At 39.9% G+C, this 14,142-nt stretch overlaps 1 protein-coding gene and 1 long non-coding RNA gene across 4 annotated transcripts; both read right to left on the bottom strand.

The window, feature by feature from the left end:
• Nucleotides 1-1,129: 1,129 nt before the first annotated feature.
• Nucleotides 1,130-2,639, bottom strand: LOC133411695 (uncharacterized). The gene is made up of 3 exons (XR_009769690.1): nucleotides 2,619-2,639; nucleotides 2,414-2,472; nucleotides 1,130-1,158 (listed from the first exon to the last, which is right to left on the bottom strand). It is a non-coding gene; the product is annotated as an uncharacterized LOC133411695 (long non-coding RNA).
• Nucleotides 2,640-6,088: 3,449 nt separating this feature from the next.
• prpf38b (pre-mRNA processing factor 38B) lies at nucleotides 6,089-14,132 on the bottom strand. 3 transcript variants are annotated; one of them, XM_061694731.1, is made up of 7 exons: nucleotides 13,895-14,132; nucleotides 13,721-13,776; nucleotides 12,234-12,302; nucleotides 10,863-11,014; nucleotides 10,719-10,779; nucleotides 8,404-8,639; nucleotides 6,089-7,095 (listed from the first exon to the last, which is right to left on the bottom strand). In XM_061694731.1, the coding sequence occupies exons 3-7, from the start codon at nucleotides 12,243-12,245 to the stop codon at nucleotides 6,417-6,419; spliced, it is 1,140 nt and encodes a 379-aa protein (XP_061550715.1). In that variant the 5' UTR covers nucleotides 12,246-12,302; nucleotides 13,721-13,776; nucleotides 13,895-14,132; the 3' UTR covers nucleotides 6,089-6,416. The 3 variants fall into 3 exon arrangements, with proteins under 3 accessions (XP_061550715.1, XP_061550713.1, XP_061550714.1); XM_061694729.1 differs by having other exon boundaries at nucleotides 13,721-14,132; XM_061694730.1 differs by having other exon boundaries at nucleotides 6,089-7,086; nucleotides 13,721-14,132.
• Nucleotides 14,133-14,142: the final 10 nt, after the last annotated feature.

Genomic DNA, 14,142 nt, shown 5'->3' with positions numbered 1-14,142 from the left:
TTAACCATCAGGCCAGTTTTACTGCCGCTTCCTTTTTTTCCCCATTTTTTTTTATTTTATTTTTTTTGTATTCTTGTACTTAGTTGTTAACTAACATCAGTTCTTGCCATTAGTATAACATATCAATTCATTATTTCTTTAACCCTTCAAATTCCAGAAGTTTTCTGTTTTAAAGGATAAAGGCATCTTTTACAGAATAAAAGGCACAACAGGACCAGAATAAAGTTGTATTTTTGAAAGTCACTGGCTAAATTATGACTATCTCCCCTTTTTAACTGTGAAAACTTTACTTGGAAAAAAAAACAACTTCATTCATGTAAAATTATGACTTTTTTTCACGTAAGATTGCAACTTTTTTTCTTGGTTAGTTTTATGATCTTTTTTCTTCTGAAAAAGTATATTTATTTTCATAACATTCCAACTTTTTTTCTCTAAAAAAAATACTAATTTCATTATCTTAGTACTGTAATTGCCTATGCCATGTTTAACTTAGCATTAGGGTTAACTGTGACAATATCAATCAAAAATACCAATGTGCTTGCTAAAAGTCATTCGGGTAATAAAAATTGGCAAAGGTTGGATGAAGGCAACTGGACTCCTCTTGAATTTTCATGTGTTCATCCTTCTTTTCCGAAAACGTTCAAAAGTGACTTTGGCAACTTTGATATTACATAGGCTAATGTTTTGTTATCATAACAATATGAAAAAATGGGCAATTTTTCAATCCCAATGGAAATTAGCGGTACACATGGTAGTCATACTGTATTTAATTCATGTTAGGATTATGAGAGGGTCCTTGGAAAAATATCTCCCCTTCAAAACTTAGAGAACCCCTGCGCAGGTGTACCTAATGTAGTGTCTGATGAAATATATAATGGTAGACAAAATTGAAAGACTCAAATCTGATTCCTATCCCCTCAGCTCCTTGTCAGCCGTCCATGGTGCAATACAGTAGCAACAGCTCAGCCGCCAAAGTTTCCTGGAGTTCTTCAGCGTTTGCCACCACTTACACCGTATACAAGCACGATATCTCGCTCGGCTCCCGACTGTGCACCACCACAGGCCTGTCCTGCTTTCTGCTCATCAACATTTTGTCTTCAGACCTGCTGATCACCGCCAGCAACGCGGCCGGAGAAAGCCAAGGATCGACCGTCACGGCTGGTAGGAGATGGAAAAACAGTGTTCAGTATTTCAACAATTCAGTTTTCAGATTCTCACCCAACCTTCTCTTTAGTGGGGCCACATGAAGTCAGAAAAAGAGACCTCAGTGAGCGTGGTAAGTTGCATGCTTAAACAGTGGTTGGGAATCACTGCACTTCATGCATACATACACTTACGGGTCACTCTATTTGATAATGATTAAATTAGGTATTCATTTAATTAATAATAATAATAATGTTTATTATTGTTGTTGGAGTTTGCAGTGGTGTAGAACTACATTACATCATATCAAGAGGTGTTCCTAATTATTTGGTTGCCTAATTTAACCTTTATAAATGTGGCCGGCGAGTATAAATCAAGATAATAAGGCAAGCTTATGGACGGTATGTTTTATGTAAAATATGGTATTCTTAAACTGTGTGATGAACATGTCCAATCTTGTAGTTTTAAAATAGAACAAAACAGACCAATACAATTTAATAATAATAATGAATGATAATGGATGAATGTATAAAATAGTTTTGCAAAGAAATGTAATTTACAATGGGGGTTAAATGTCGGCCATGAAATTAACTGGTGATCAGTTCAGGTTGTACCACATCACTAGCTGGGATAGGGTTCCAGTCCCCCATGACCCATATGCATAAGGACAAGTGCTGTAGAAAATCGCTGGATGAAAATTATTTTGCATGCACCTTTTGCACATTTTGCACTTCATATTTTGGAGCTGATTGGAGAATTTACACATGGAATGTTTGAAGTAAAACAGCTTCAGGTATGCCAGATTTATGTTGGTCACAGGCCACAACGTAGATTTGGTTTCCCAAAACGATGACTTCAAAAACCGTATAAATCTCCATGTAACTTGTGTGACCAGGGATAGCTTGAAATGATGTAAAAGCAATGTAAATGGGCCGCTTCTTCCCCATAAAAAGTTTTGGGGAAAAAAAGAATCATATACAAATGACCCCTGCAATTGAATGTTATATATATTGTAAACATAGAATTGAATTTGAGGCACTTTCATCTGATTTTTAAAATGAGCCACTGGGGACAAGAGTGAAAAAACTACATTTTATTGTTTGCAAAAAAAAATTTATGGCTGCAATAAAATCTGGGGGATTCATGTCTTGGTAATTTATGTGGAAATGATTACTTCTTATGGATACTTGTTTGTCCAGAAATTGTATTTGTCTCTGACTTTGTCTTTTTGCCAAATGCAATGACTTTGGATCATATTGTTTGTACTTACCTAGAACCAAGGTACTGTCATCATCCTCAGTTTCTTAAATTGGATCCGGTCAGTATTGTCTTGCGTGGAAAAAAAGAAACAGACTCAGATTAGACCAAAAAAAAAAAAAAAAAAGTTTAGTGCAGTAGCGGTCTAAATCCAAACATCCATCAAATCATTAAAGACTGTAAATAACCTTCGCTTATACTAACATGTGGATTCCTACCATGCTAAATCACTGTGACCATCTTGTAAATGGGAGTTGGCACATCACTGATGAATCAGGAAAAGTGCTGAGTGCAATAAAAAGCCGTCCCCTACATGTCAAAATTGGAACCAAACCTGGATTTGGACCAGTAATCATCTGAAAGATGCCTTTTCTCAATTCCTTTCTGTAGTTAACAATGACGGGTATGGAGTTAGCCCACTGTAGTTCTCATTGGCTCAAATACAAATGTATTTTCTTTGACCACACTCAGAAGGTCTTTCGGCTCCCGTGTTGAACATCACACTGGCCACATCGACGGTCGTCATGGCCGAGTGGGCCCACGATGACGCCGCGACCGAATACAAGCTGCTGATCATGCAGCAGCAGGGCGGCTCGGAGTCCCCCCAGGAGGAACTGACGGTGCTCGGGCAACGCGTCATCCTCACCGATCTCAGCCCCGACTCTGCTTACTGCCTCACAGTGTCTGCCAGGAACGGCACTGATGTCGGACCAGAATCGGAACCTGTGTGTTTGGAAACAGGACAAACCAGATAGCCAATTATTATACATAACACCATATTTCCACACACAACTCTGACCATAATCTGACAAACCAAATCACACGACAATCCATACATTTATCTTTTTTTTTTTGTTTTACTTTGTACACTATATGGGCAAAAGTATTGTAACACAATCACTCAAAAAATACGCTAAAAAATCCTATATCGTGATTAGAGTTGTAGGTAATGATGATTCCGAATGCAGCAACAGCCTTTGGAATCATTCATCATTCCCTACTCTCGAAACACTATACTGTATAAGAATTTTAAATATCATTTATCTGTATTATAGCAGACCACATACAACCCCAATTCCAATGAAGTTGGGACGTTGTGTTAAACATAAATAAAAACAGAACACAATGATTTACAAATCATGTTCAACCTATATTTAACCTACACACTACAAAGACAAGATATTTAATGTTCAAACTGCTAAACTTGATTATTTTTAGCAAATAATCATTAACTTAGAATTGTATGGCTGCAACACGCTCCAAAAAAGCTGGGACAGGGTCATGTTTACCACTGTGTTTACATCACCTTTTCTTTTAACGACATTCAATAAACATTTGGGAACTGAGGACACTAATTGTTGAAGCTTTGTAGGTGGAATTATTTCCCATTCTTGCTTGATGTACAGCTTCAGCTGTTCAACACTCGGGGTCTCCGTTGTTGTATTTTATGCTTCATAATGTGCCACACATTTTCAATGGGAGGCAGGTCTGGACTGCAGGCAGGCCAGTCTAGTACCCTCACTCTTTTACTATGAAGCCACGCTGTGCAGAATATGCCACGCCGTTGTAACACGTGCATAATGTTGTTTGGCATTGTCTTGCTGAAATAAGCAGGGGCGTCCATGTAAAAGACCTTGCTTGGATGGCAGCATATGTTTCTCCAAAACCTGTATGTACCTTTCAGCATTAATGGTGCCTTCACAGATATGTAAGTTACCCATGCCATTGGCACTAACACAGCCCCATACCATTACAGATGCTGGCTTTTGAACTTTGCATCCATAACAGCCCGGATGGTTCTTTTCCTCTTTGGCCTGGAGGACACGACGTCCGCAATTTCCAAAAACAATTTCAAATGTAGACTCGTCAGACCACAGAACACTTTTCCACCTTGCATCAGACCATCTTAGATGAGCTCAGGCCCAGAGAGGCTGGCGGCGTTCCGGGGTGTTGTTGATAAATGGCTTTTGCTTTGCATAGTAGATTTTCAAGTTGCACTTACGGATCTAGCGCCGAACTGTATTTACTGACATTGGTTTTCTGAATTTTTCCTGAACCCATGTGGTGATATCCTTTACACATTGATGTCGGTTTTTGATGCAGTGTCGCCTGAGGGAATCGAAGGTCACGTGCGTTCAATGTTAGTTTTCAGCCTTGCCGCTTACATGCAGTGATTTCTCCAGATTCTCTGAACCTTTTGATTATATTATGGACCTAAAATGATGAAATCCCTAAATTCCTTGCAAATGTACATTGAGGAACATTGTTCTTAAACTGTTCGACTATTTTCTCACACACTTGTTCACAAAGAAGTGAATTCACCTCACCCCATCTTTGCTTGTGAATGACTGAGCAATTCAGGGAAGCTCCTTTTATACCCAATCATGGCCCCCACCTGTTCCCAATTAGCCTGTTCACCTTTGGGATGTACCAAACAGGTACAGCATTCCTCAACTTTCTCAATCTTTTTTGCCTCCTGTCCCAGCTTTTTTGGAATGTGTTGCAGCCATAAAATTCTAAGTTAATGACTATTGACTATGACTATTTGCTAAAAATAATAACGTTTGAACATTAAATATCTTGTCTTTGTCGTGTATTCAATTAAATATAGGTTGAACATGATTTGCAAATCATTGTATTGTTTTTATTTATGTTTAACACAACATCCCAACTTCATTGGAATTGGGGTTGTAGTTCACACACACAAAATCCTATCTAGTGATTAGAGAGTAAGGAGTGAGTGAATGAATAATGAAGTAAAAGCATTGTTTTTGTTTTCACTCATGTAGGCAGCAGTTACACTTTGGAATTTTGCTGATCCGTGCATCTGGCACACACACTAACCCCACCCACCACGCCGAACGTTTTGCCAAATATTTTGTGATGTTTAACAGAAACCAATGCTAGCACTAGTTTGCCTTCCATGATGGTGCTTTCGCCACTTGAAAATGACAGTTCATCAATTCATGGGCAGGTAAACTCAGTGTGGGGGCAGGATTTTGTAAATTTGCCACTGTTATATCAAAGTTCAGTGGAATTTCACAACACAGTCACAATTTTAGAAACAGGCAAATTGGCTGTGTAATTTCACATTTGATTGGTGACCCAAACATTTAAATACAATAATTTTTTTATTTTCAATGTCACCTTAAATAACTTTGGTCCATTTTGTGTGTGTGTATTATATATATATATATATATAAAACTCACACACTGTTAGGGTACAGGTTGCAACAATCTGTCTGTTTTATAGAAATGTGCAGTTACATCTTATTGGATAAAGTTTCACACTGTGGGGAATCTGGCTATTCACCTTTATATTAGGCCAAAAATGTAATACATCAGGAATTGTTAATATCTAGTTTCATCTAAATGTATATTGACAAAATAGAGTATTTTCAGAATGTTCTAATAAAAACCAAGAAAGCTTTTTGTATTGCTATTCATTACATCCTTTCTTTACATTTTTTCCAGACAACAACAAGATTCTCATTATTCATAAAAGTGTTTTATTAGAAAACAAAATGCAACAACCCAGACATGACAAGCAGGGGTCTCAATGTGGGGTCAGTTGATTGAACCCTTTACGAACTCTATTTGAAGGGATAAAACATTCTCCGGTGGTCTACTGACAATCAGGGACAAAATCGCTTTCCTCCTTCTTGAAGTAAACTGAGGCATTATTGACTTTTTATTTTTTTAAATCAAGCTATGCGGCTAAACATGGTAGCATTTTGCTAAGCCTGACTGTTCCCACATGAATGAAGGCAAATCCTGCCACTGATGTGTAGACAAGTCTCTGAAACATTAGATATATACAAAAATCATATTTTCCAGGGGCCAAAACAACGAACCATACAAAATTAAAATGCCACTTTTCCAATGTCAAGTGAAGACTAACGATGCCCTACTAGGATGTGAAAAAGGCAAAAAAAAAGAAGTAAAGACGATTCCAGGTGACATTTGGTCTGTGAGAGAAGTGGATAAAAAAAAAAAAAAAAAACATTAGGTGACATTTACTCAACGCTGGGACTCCTTCGTCGGTCGCCGTGTTTGCTGTGGTCGTTGCTGGCCTCTCTCTGGTGATGGCTCCTCTCTCTGCTGCCACTGCGTTTGTGCGAGCGCTGTTCCCCGTCTCGTTCCTTCTCCCTGGTGTGGCTGCCCTCCCGCTTCCTGCTCTTCTCGTCACCGCCACCACTCTTGTGTCGCCTCTCTCGGCTCCGACTCCGGCTCGACTTCTTGGTCTTGCGCTCGTCTCTGTGCCTCTCCCTGTCATCTTTGTGCCTCCTGTCGTCGCTTTCCCCTTTGCTCTTCTTCTCCTCCCGGGACCTGTCCCTTTCCATGGGCCGCTCTCTGTAGTGGTCCCGCTCCTTCCGCTTGTTCCTGTCATCACCTCCGTCTCGTTCCTTGTCTTTGCGCTCGCTCCTTTTGTCCCGGCTGCCGCTGCGGCTTCTTCGGCGCTCGCGCCGGTCTTGGTGGTTTCGTTCGGCGCTGCGGGATCGTCTCCTTTCCCTGTCCGCCCGGTCCCTATCGCGTTCCCTGGCGTCCCTCTCCTTCCTTTGACGTTCCCGCTCCCTCTCCAGCTCGCGGTCGTAGCTGGGGCCGTGGCGGTCTCGGTCGCGGTGGTGACTCTGGCTTCTCGACCGCTTCGGAGAGCGTCTGGGGCTCGGCGTCCGCCTGGGGCTCCTGGGAAGACTGCCACCATTATTAACAATAAAATAATTCACTGATTCTTGTACTTAAGTATGTATCAGAGTAGGGCTGCAGCTATCAAATAATTTCGATTTGATTATGCTACGATTCATTAATCAGATAAAAACTAATTAAACATAATGTCCATCTGAGGTGCAGGTATTAATGTCTACTTGGGGTTGCCATCCTCATGTAGCACACGATGATTTCTGTGACTTTGAGTCTTCAGATTTTTGGTCGTCAATGCTAAGGTGATGATAATCGAGTCGACGATTAATTGATGATATATTTTGTTGTTGTTGTTGTGTGCGCTTTTGCCTTCAAACAAGCTCAATCACTTTCCCCGCCATCCTCGGTGACGCTCCTCCAATCACATTCAGATACTTTCATGGCCTCGCAGACAGTTGGAACGTGTAAAACTCTTCATGTACCACACAACTGCAGTTGCTACAGTACATAGTAGTAGTAAATACATTTCCCCCCCATTACAATTGGTAATGCTTTGCAATAATTTATTGTAGCAAACCTGCAGTTGTGTTTAATAATATTCGACTATTTGTGAGACTATGAAGGTGTCTTGTGATTGGATGAGTGATTCTGGAGTGGGGCTCGTAGGAGGAGGAGCAAGAGGATTGTGAGCATGTGTATGCGGGACAAAAGCTGACAGTTGTTAGAAATGCTAGTTGAATGTTTTCTTTGGTAACAATAAGTTTAATTTAACAATAAAGAAGTTACTGATCGACCCCCACTTGTCTTCGTTGCATCGTCTAAGCAGACACTACAGTATAATGCATGTCTTTTCACAGTTACTGAAGGGCGTTTTGTCTATTGGCTTGTGACGGTTTATGCTCACCGTCAGCTAGTGTTAGTGGATATGGGCATATATATGTTCTTTTGTTATATTTGAGGATATACTTGCATATTTTGGAAGTGACCGTTCTACCGGTCTCATTTTTAGTGAAATATTTCCACACGCTTGAGGCACCGCTGCTAATTTGCTGCGTTGACCCTACACCTGTCGTTTTCAGCGAGGCGTCCGTTTTGTTAATATCATAACACGTGATTATCGAATAATCGGCTGAAGTTATAATCTTCACTGCGCAGTGGTATCGTTGCTGTGTCGACTAGTCAGGTCAAGTCTTAGCAGCGACCCGCGTTGAACGACGGAAGTTGCAAAAAAATAAATACAAAATAAAATCTTCTTAAGTAATAGTCTCAAATTAATTGATAAAATAGACTGATCACTCAGCCTGAATTTGAAGTGCAGAAAATAGTTACTACTGCAAAGTTGGAAACTGGTTCCTACGTTACCTGGAGCGACGGCGTTCCCCTTGTCGCCCCTGTTCTTCATAGGCCTCCTCTTCCTCCTGCGGCTCCTTCTGAGGTACCTTCCGAGGCCTGCTCTTCATCTGCTGGTCGATGCTCTTCTGCACAGGCACGGGGATGCGGGGGAACAGAGTGGAGAACCACTCCAACTTGGTGAGGAAGGAGCGCAGCATCTCACCGACGGTCATCACACAGCCTCCGCCCGCCTTCACGTCCAGCTCCTGGAATCAAACGGCGGCAGGGAGGCGACAGTACATTCTTTAACACATCAGCAGGCACATCGTTTCATTGTTGCATCAACTCAAAAGGCAATATGTGATGGCCATGTACTGAGCCTTCACCTCTGTTCATCTAGCTTAATCTCTCTAGTCAAATGTGTCTGCCTTTACTTTTACCACTTAGGAGAAAAAGGTGAAAGTATCACACATAGTTTGGCTCATCTAAGCTCTCAGACATCTGTACTCACACGGTGAGCTTTGGTGATGGTAGAAAGTTAACAGATTAGTGACACCCCATCTTCCTCGCCACCAAGTGGTTTCATCTACTTTTGAATTGCGGGTAGGTGAGGTGAGTAATCTGACTACATTGAGCTCTGTCCTCACTGTGCTAAAACGAGGAAGAAAGTAACATGAGCTGCCTCTTCCTTCACCCCTCTTCAGCATAATGGGAATGTTGTAGAGTTTGTGACGAGACAACAGGCTACAGTGGAAGCACAGATGTGAGCGGGGAGAGGCAAGCGCGCCCTCCCGCTTGAAATGATCGTTGACTTTGTAAGGTAGAGAACAGCCGCTTTGCACTCACACACGCAAACCAACAGTGCTGAGATACACTATCCAATTCACCTGCAGCACAATGGGCATCTAAAGAAAAAAACAGGGGAATTAACCAGTTGTGTAGGATTAGGAATATTAGAGATATATGAATATTTCAATAAAATAGAATGCAGAACAGCAAAGGAGGCCTGGTTGCACACCTGGAATCAAACACATTCACCAACCACAACATTAGGCACAGCTGAACAATTTCATGACATCCAATAGAAGAGTCGTATCAAAAATACGGTCTCTAAAAAGACAATGCCAACTTCTGATTGACACGTTGTGATTTTCTTTCACAGCTTATAATTGTATTTTTAGTTTCAAGTGGTGTAAAACAGCAACACATACAGACAATATGGCTGCGGCTATCTAATCTATCAGCTACCGAATAGCCAATCCACTAATTGGATAGAAATTTACTTTGCATTATGAAATAACAGAATATGCATGTGAGGTGCAGCTATTATTGTTGCCCGCTTGGGGTCGTCACCCTCACGTTCCATACTATAATATCTGTGACTTTAAAAATATCACGCAGCACTAGAGTACTGATATATTGTGTCCACGTGTTGCTGCACCAGTTGTTTGAACCGTTGCTTAAAGGGTTACAGCACCGCAACATAAAAGCTATTTAGCGTTAGCTTTAAGATAGCGCACTCCAAAGGCTGTGTGGTTGTTTTAAATTATTATTATTATTATTAATCAGTTTATTACACAAGGTGCCATTTGCTTATTTGTTTTAGTTTGACAGTAAATTTCAGCTGGGAGTGGCAATAAAGAGCTTGAGGTCTCTTTTTTTTTTGAAGCATTGTTCTCTATTTTCCAAAGTGCTGCTTATTGTGAAATTAGTTGAATTCACTGCCACCATAAAGCGCTTGCATCTCAAGTTTGTGCTTGCACGTCAAAACAGAATAAATAGTACATAAATAAATTAAAGAGCCAAATGAATGTTGCCATCTCAAAAACCTTGTAAGTCGGGTCACCGCTGTATTGTAATTCATTGAGACGCACCTGTAAAGGGCCCAAGGAAATATATGAGGAAATTGTTGATACAGTCATTATATTGGATCTCATCAGATTGTGCAGCTACACCCAGTCTATCTATATGATTGGTTTCAATGTGTGCATCAATACAATTGCCAATTATAGAAAGGTCTTTTGTGCAACTAGTCCTGATCAAATCTTGTCAAAAGCATATGGACATGCCTTAAAAAATACACATGACTATTAAAAGATGTACTCTGCATCATTTAAGGTACTTACCCTGACAACAACCAGCAGCGTGGCAGTGAGCAAGTAACCTAGCTACACAGGTTTAGAGGACAAAACTGCGGGTAATTAAGCCAAATGAAGGCAAAGGTGAAAAATCAGCTATGCACATCACAGCGGGAGAATGGGGTGCTGGTCAGTTTCAATGCATGGATTGCATGTATTTAAATGGAAAGAAATAGAAACATGGAAGTATTACCAGGCATGACATACCTCCTCATCATCCATGAAGCCGTCATACCAGTCTATTAAATCGGCCGGGGGCTGTGTGTATCTAAAGATTCAAGAGAAAAATGTCAACAGCAGGATGTCAAGTATTTGTGTTAAGTCTACCACAAATGACTACGAGAATCATACCGTATGTACATGAAGCCAAGTGCTCGGATGTAGGGCGAGTCCGTGTGCGTGATGAGGCCCATCAGTTGTTTGCGTGTCAGCTTGAGTGTAAACAGTTTATATAGTAGACAGAAGGCTGTTGACACAATGCCTCCGGTACCAACTCCACGTACCTAGACAGGATCAAGTCAAGAACATCTATAGACTGGCACACTCTCACATACACTACCGTTCAAAAGTTTGCATTCACTTAGAAATGTTACCTTGGAAAAAAAAAAATTCTCCAATGAAGATCAAATTTACATTAATCAGAAATACAGTGGTACCTTGACTTAAGAGTTAAGTTTGTTCTGTGACTGCACTCTAACCTTAAAAACACCTTGCCCCATTGAAATGAATGAAAGGCCATTAATCTGCACCCCCAAAAATTATTTTATTATTATTTTTTTTTAATAAGACAGATAATACTCTACAGTATTGCAATTAGCAAAAAACATATAGTAATAACAATCAAATTGATTTTATAGAACAAAAAAAGTTTGTGCATCATGATTTTTTGCTTTAATTCAATGAACATTGTGCTGCTCCTTCTGGTGCGTGCGCCTTGCCGACCAGGGGCAGTATAATACCTAAAAATAAGTTGTCCGTAATAAGTTGTTTTCACAGAGCATAAAAAATATACACTTGTGAGCATTGTTATAATGTCTGTCTACATGTGTCGTCGCTACACCATTTCTGTCAAAATACTTGCTGCTTAAAGGTTTATAACTACCGCTACATTGAAAGTAGTGTCACTAGTCTGTCTATGGCATTTTACATTGTGTGTTCGTCTTAAGGTGCTGGATTTCCACAAGACAAAAGGTTTGCTTTTTGTTTTCATCCACAATGTGTAATTATCTTTGTTTTATGTTTAGTTTTACAATAAACTTCAACAAGGAGAGGCACCGAACAGCTCAAAGCAAGCACTTGACTTATTATTGGAAGAAATGTTCACTATGTGTCAAACATCTGCTTGATGTGAAGTTTGCTTCCTTCATCAAATGCTCGTAACTCAAATTTTTGCTTGTAACTCAAAAAGAAAAGAAAAAACGCCAAGTGGTGTCTCTTATCTCAAAAAGTCACGTCACTCGTAAGTCGAGGTACCACTGTACAGTCTTCATGACATTGTTAAAGTAGTCCTAGATGAAGGCATTTCTCATTGGCCCCCAATACTACTACTACTACTATATACATACTAATCTGAATGGTAGTGTATGTAATACAATAACTGAAGTGGGTATCACGGGAAGTCTATTCAACTTAGTAAGACCATCCTATAATGTCAGTAAGGCTAGGAGGGACTACAGAAGGGTTAAGGATGGGGAAAAGAAAAAGCACGTACTTCTCACTTACCCCTCCGCACATTCCAGTCTGACCTGCAGTCTTTCTGCTTCCTTTCTCCCATGGCTCAACGTGAGTCACCTGCATGGGGCACAATGAGTTCAAGTTCGTGCCAATAAGGCCCAAAATTACGTGCATTCATTCTGATACTCGTATAGGCTATTTCAAAGAACATTTTACTTTTTAAAAGTAAATAATGAATACAAAGTCATCTAAGAAAGCCCAAAATTCAAATATGTAAAGAAATGCTGGTGAAGTGGTGGCCATTTTTATTCTGCAACTTTTCATTGACTTTCCTTCGGATTCGGATTCGCCGTCAAAAATATAGTTGTAAAATCACATTTGTAATTATTCAAAATGGTTGACACCTGTGACATTTTTATTTTACATTTTACCAAAACCATAAATTTCAAGGCACAAAAACCATTTGACACATTGATGTGATGCTATTTAATTTAGCCGACTTATTATTTGATATTTGAATGATAGTTGTGTAACCTTTCACATCATTCTATCGAAAAAAAAAAATACAAAATTAAATTATTTTCTGTTTTTAAACTGACCAGCTTGTTCATGTATCATCCAGTGAGTGACTCATTCGGTCACTGTCACCTGCAAATATCCTCGAGCGTATCATAGGCGTATGTTTGGGGTTATCTTGGAATGGCCCCAAATGCAGCAATGGCTCATAATGCTCTATAAACATCTTTGGATGTGGCAATTCTAAGTTTATTGAAGAATTTTTCTTGCTAACCCAAATAATACTTCGAATTATTATCACGGTCAACCTAGTTAGGGAAGGTCACGAAAGGCTACTTAATTACCATTTTTGTTTTTTAAAAAAAGTGTGAATTGTTATAAAATTGTAATTCCCTTATTGCTACAGATATCTCAATTTTGAGATCATTTAAAATGGTTTTCTAAGCCCTTTCCAGCAGAACAATTTTCTTTGAAATGGGAACAACTTTAAATTGTGCTCGTACAAAATTATCTTAAAATATGATACCAGTGTCGGCTATATTGGAGTCAATTCGATCATTTATATTTAAATAAAGAATAGTACACAATGGTGGAAACAAGGCACCAAATTTCGTTTAAATACTGATACCAGTGTAGGCTATTTTTCAGTCAAATCCATCCTTTTAAAGTTATAAATATAATTAGAACATGTATTGCCTTGCTATTTCGAGTTAATTACAGCATTTAAGACTACAAATCTGATTGTTTTTCCCCATTTAAAATGTGGGTGCTCTACGACAGCATACTGAGGCTAATCTATTAGAAGTCAGCTTCAAGTGTTAGCATTATACCCAAGTAGTGTAATTTTGGCACGTTGTGTTGTTAAGAATGGTGAACACATATGTGAATTGTTTTAAATATATATAACACAATAAATATACAGGTGACTCGCAAATACTTCTCCTGAGCTACTCGAAGCGTCGTAGCAGTTAGCCACACGCTATTCTAACCTGGCGAGCTGCGTTTAGGCCCAACGTTACCTTGAAATAGATTTCGTCCACCACTTCGTGGTACGTCTTAAGCTCATACAGTTGAACTTTGAAATAGGGAGAGGACAAAACATTGGTCAGAATCATTGGGTTGAGGTTCATAGTCTTCTCGTTGCCCCACAGGGGCAGTACGTTGCCATGTTTTCCGGACGCAGGCTTGCTCACGGCCTGGTTTCCGAGGTTAGCCATGGTGGCTAAATCCCGCGACGCCGAGCTTTTCAAGTACGGTTGGCCTCCTTCCAGCTACAAATCCATCTGTGTTGCTTCCGTCGAATCCTGATTGTTCCCAGTTTGATGTGTTATCGGTGCAAAATGGGTGGCGAATCGACGATAACAACTTCCCGCCGTCGTCGTTGTTGTCACGAAAGTGCTGCCGATGATGCCGCGAAGTGGAACCGGAACTAGAAACTCGT

Source organism: Phycodurus eques, chromosome 13, assembly GCF_024500275.1.
Source record: "Phycodurus eques isolate BA_2022a chromosome 13, UOR_Pequ_1.1, whole genome shotgun sequence".
Classification (NCBI taxonomy): domain Eukaryota; kingdom Metazoa; phylum Chordata; class Actinopteri; order Syngnathiformes; family Syngnathidae; genus Phycodurus; species Phycodurus eques.
Note: the sequence above shows the minus strand (reverse complement) of the source record. Positions and strands in the feature narration are given on the sequence as shown.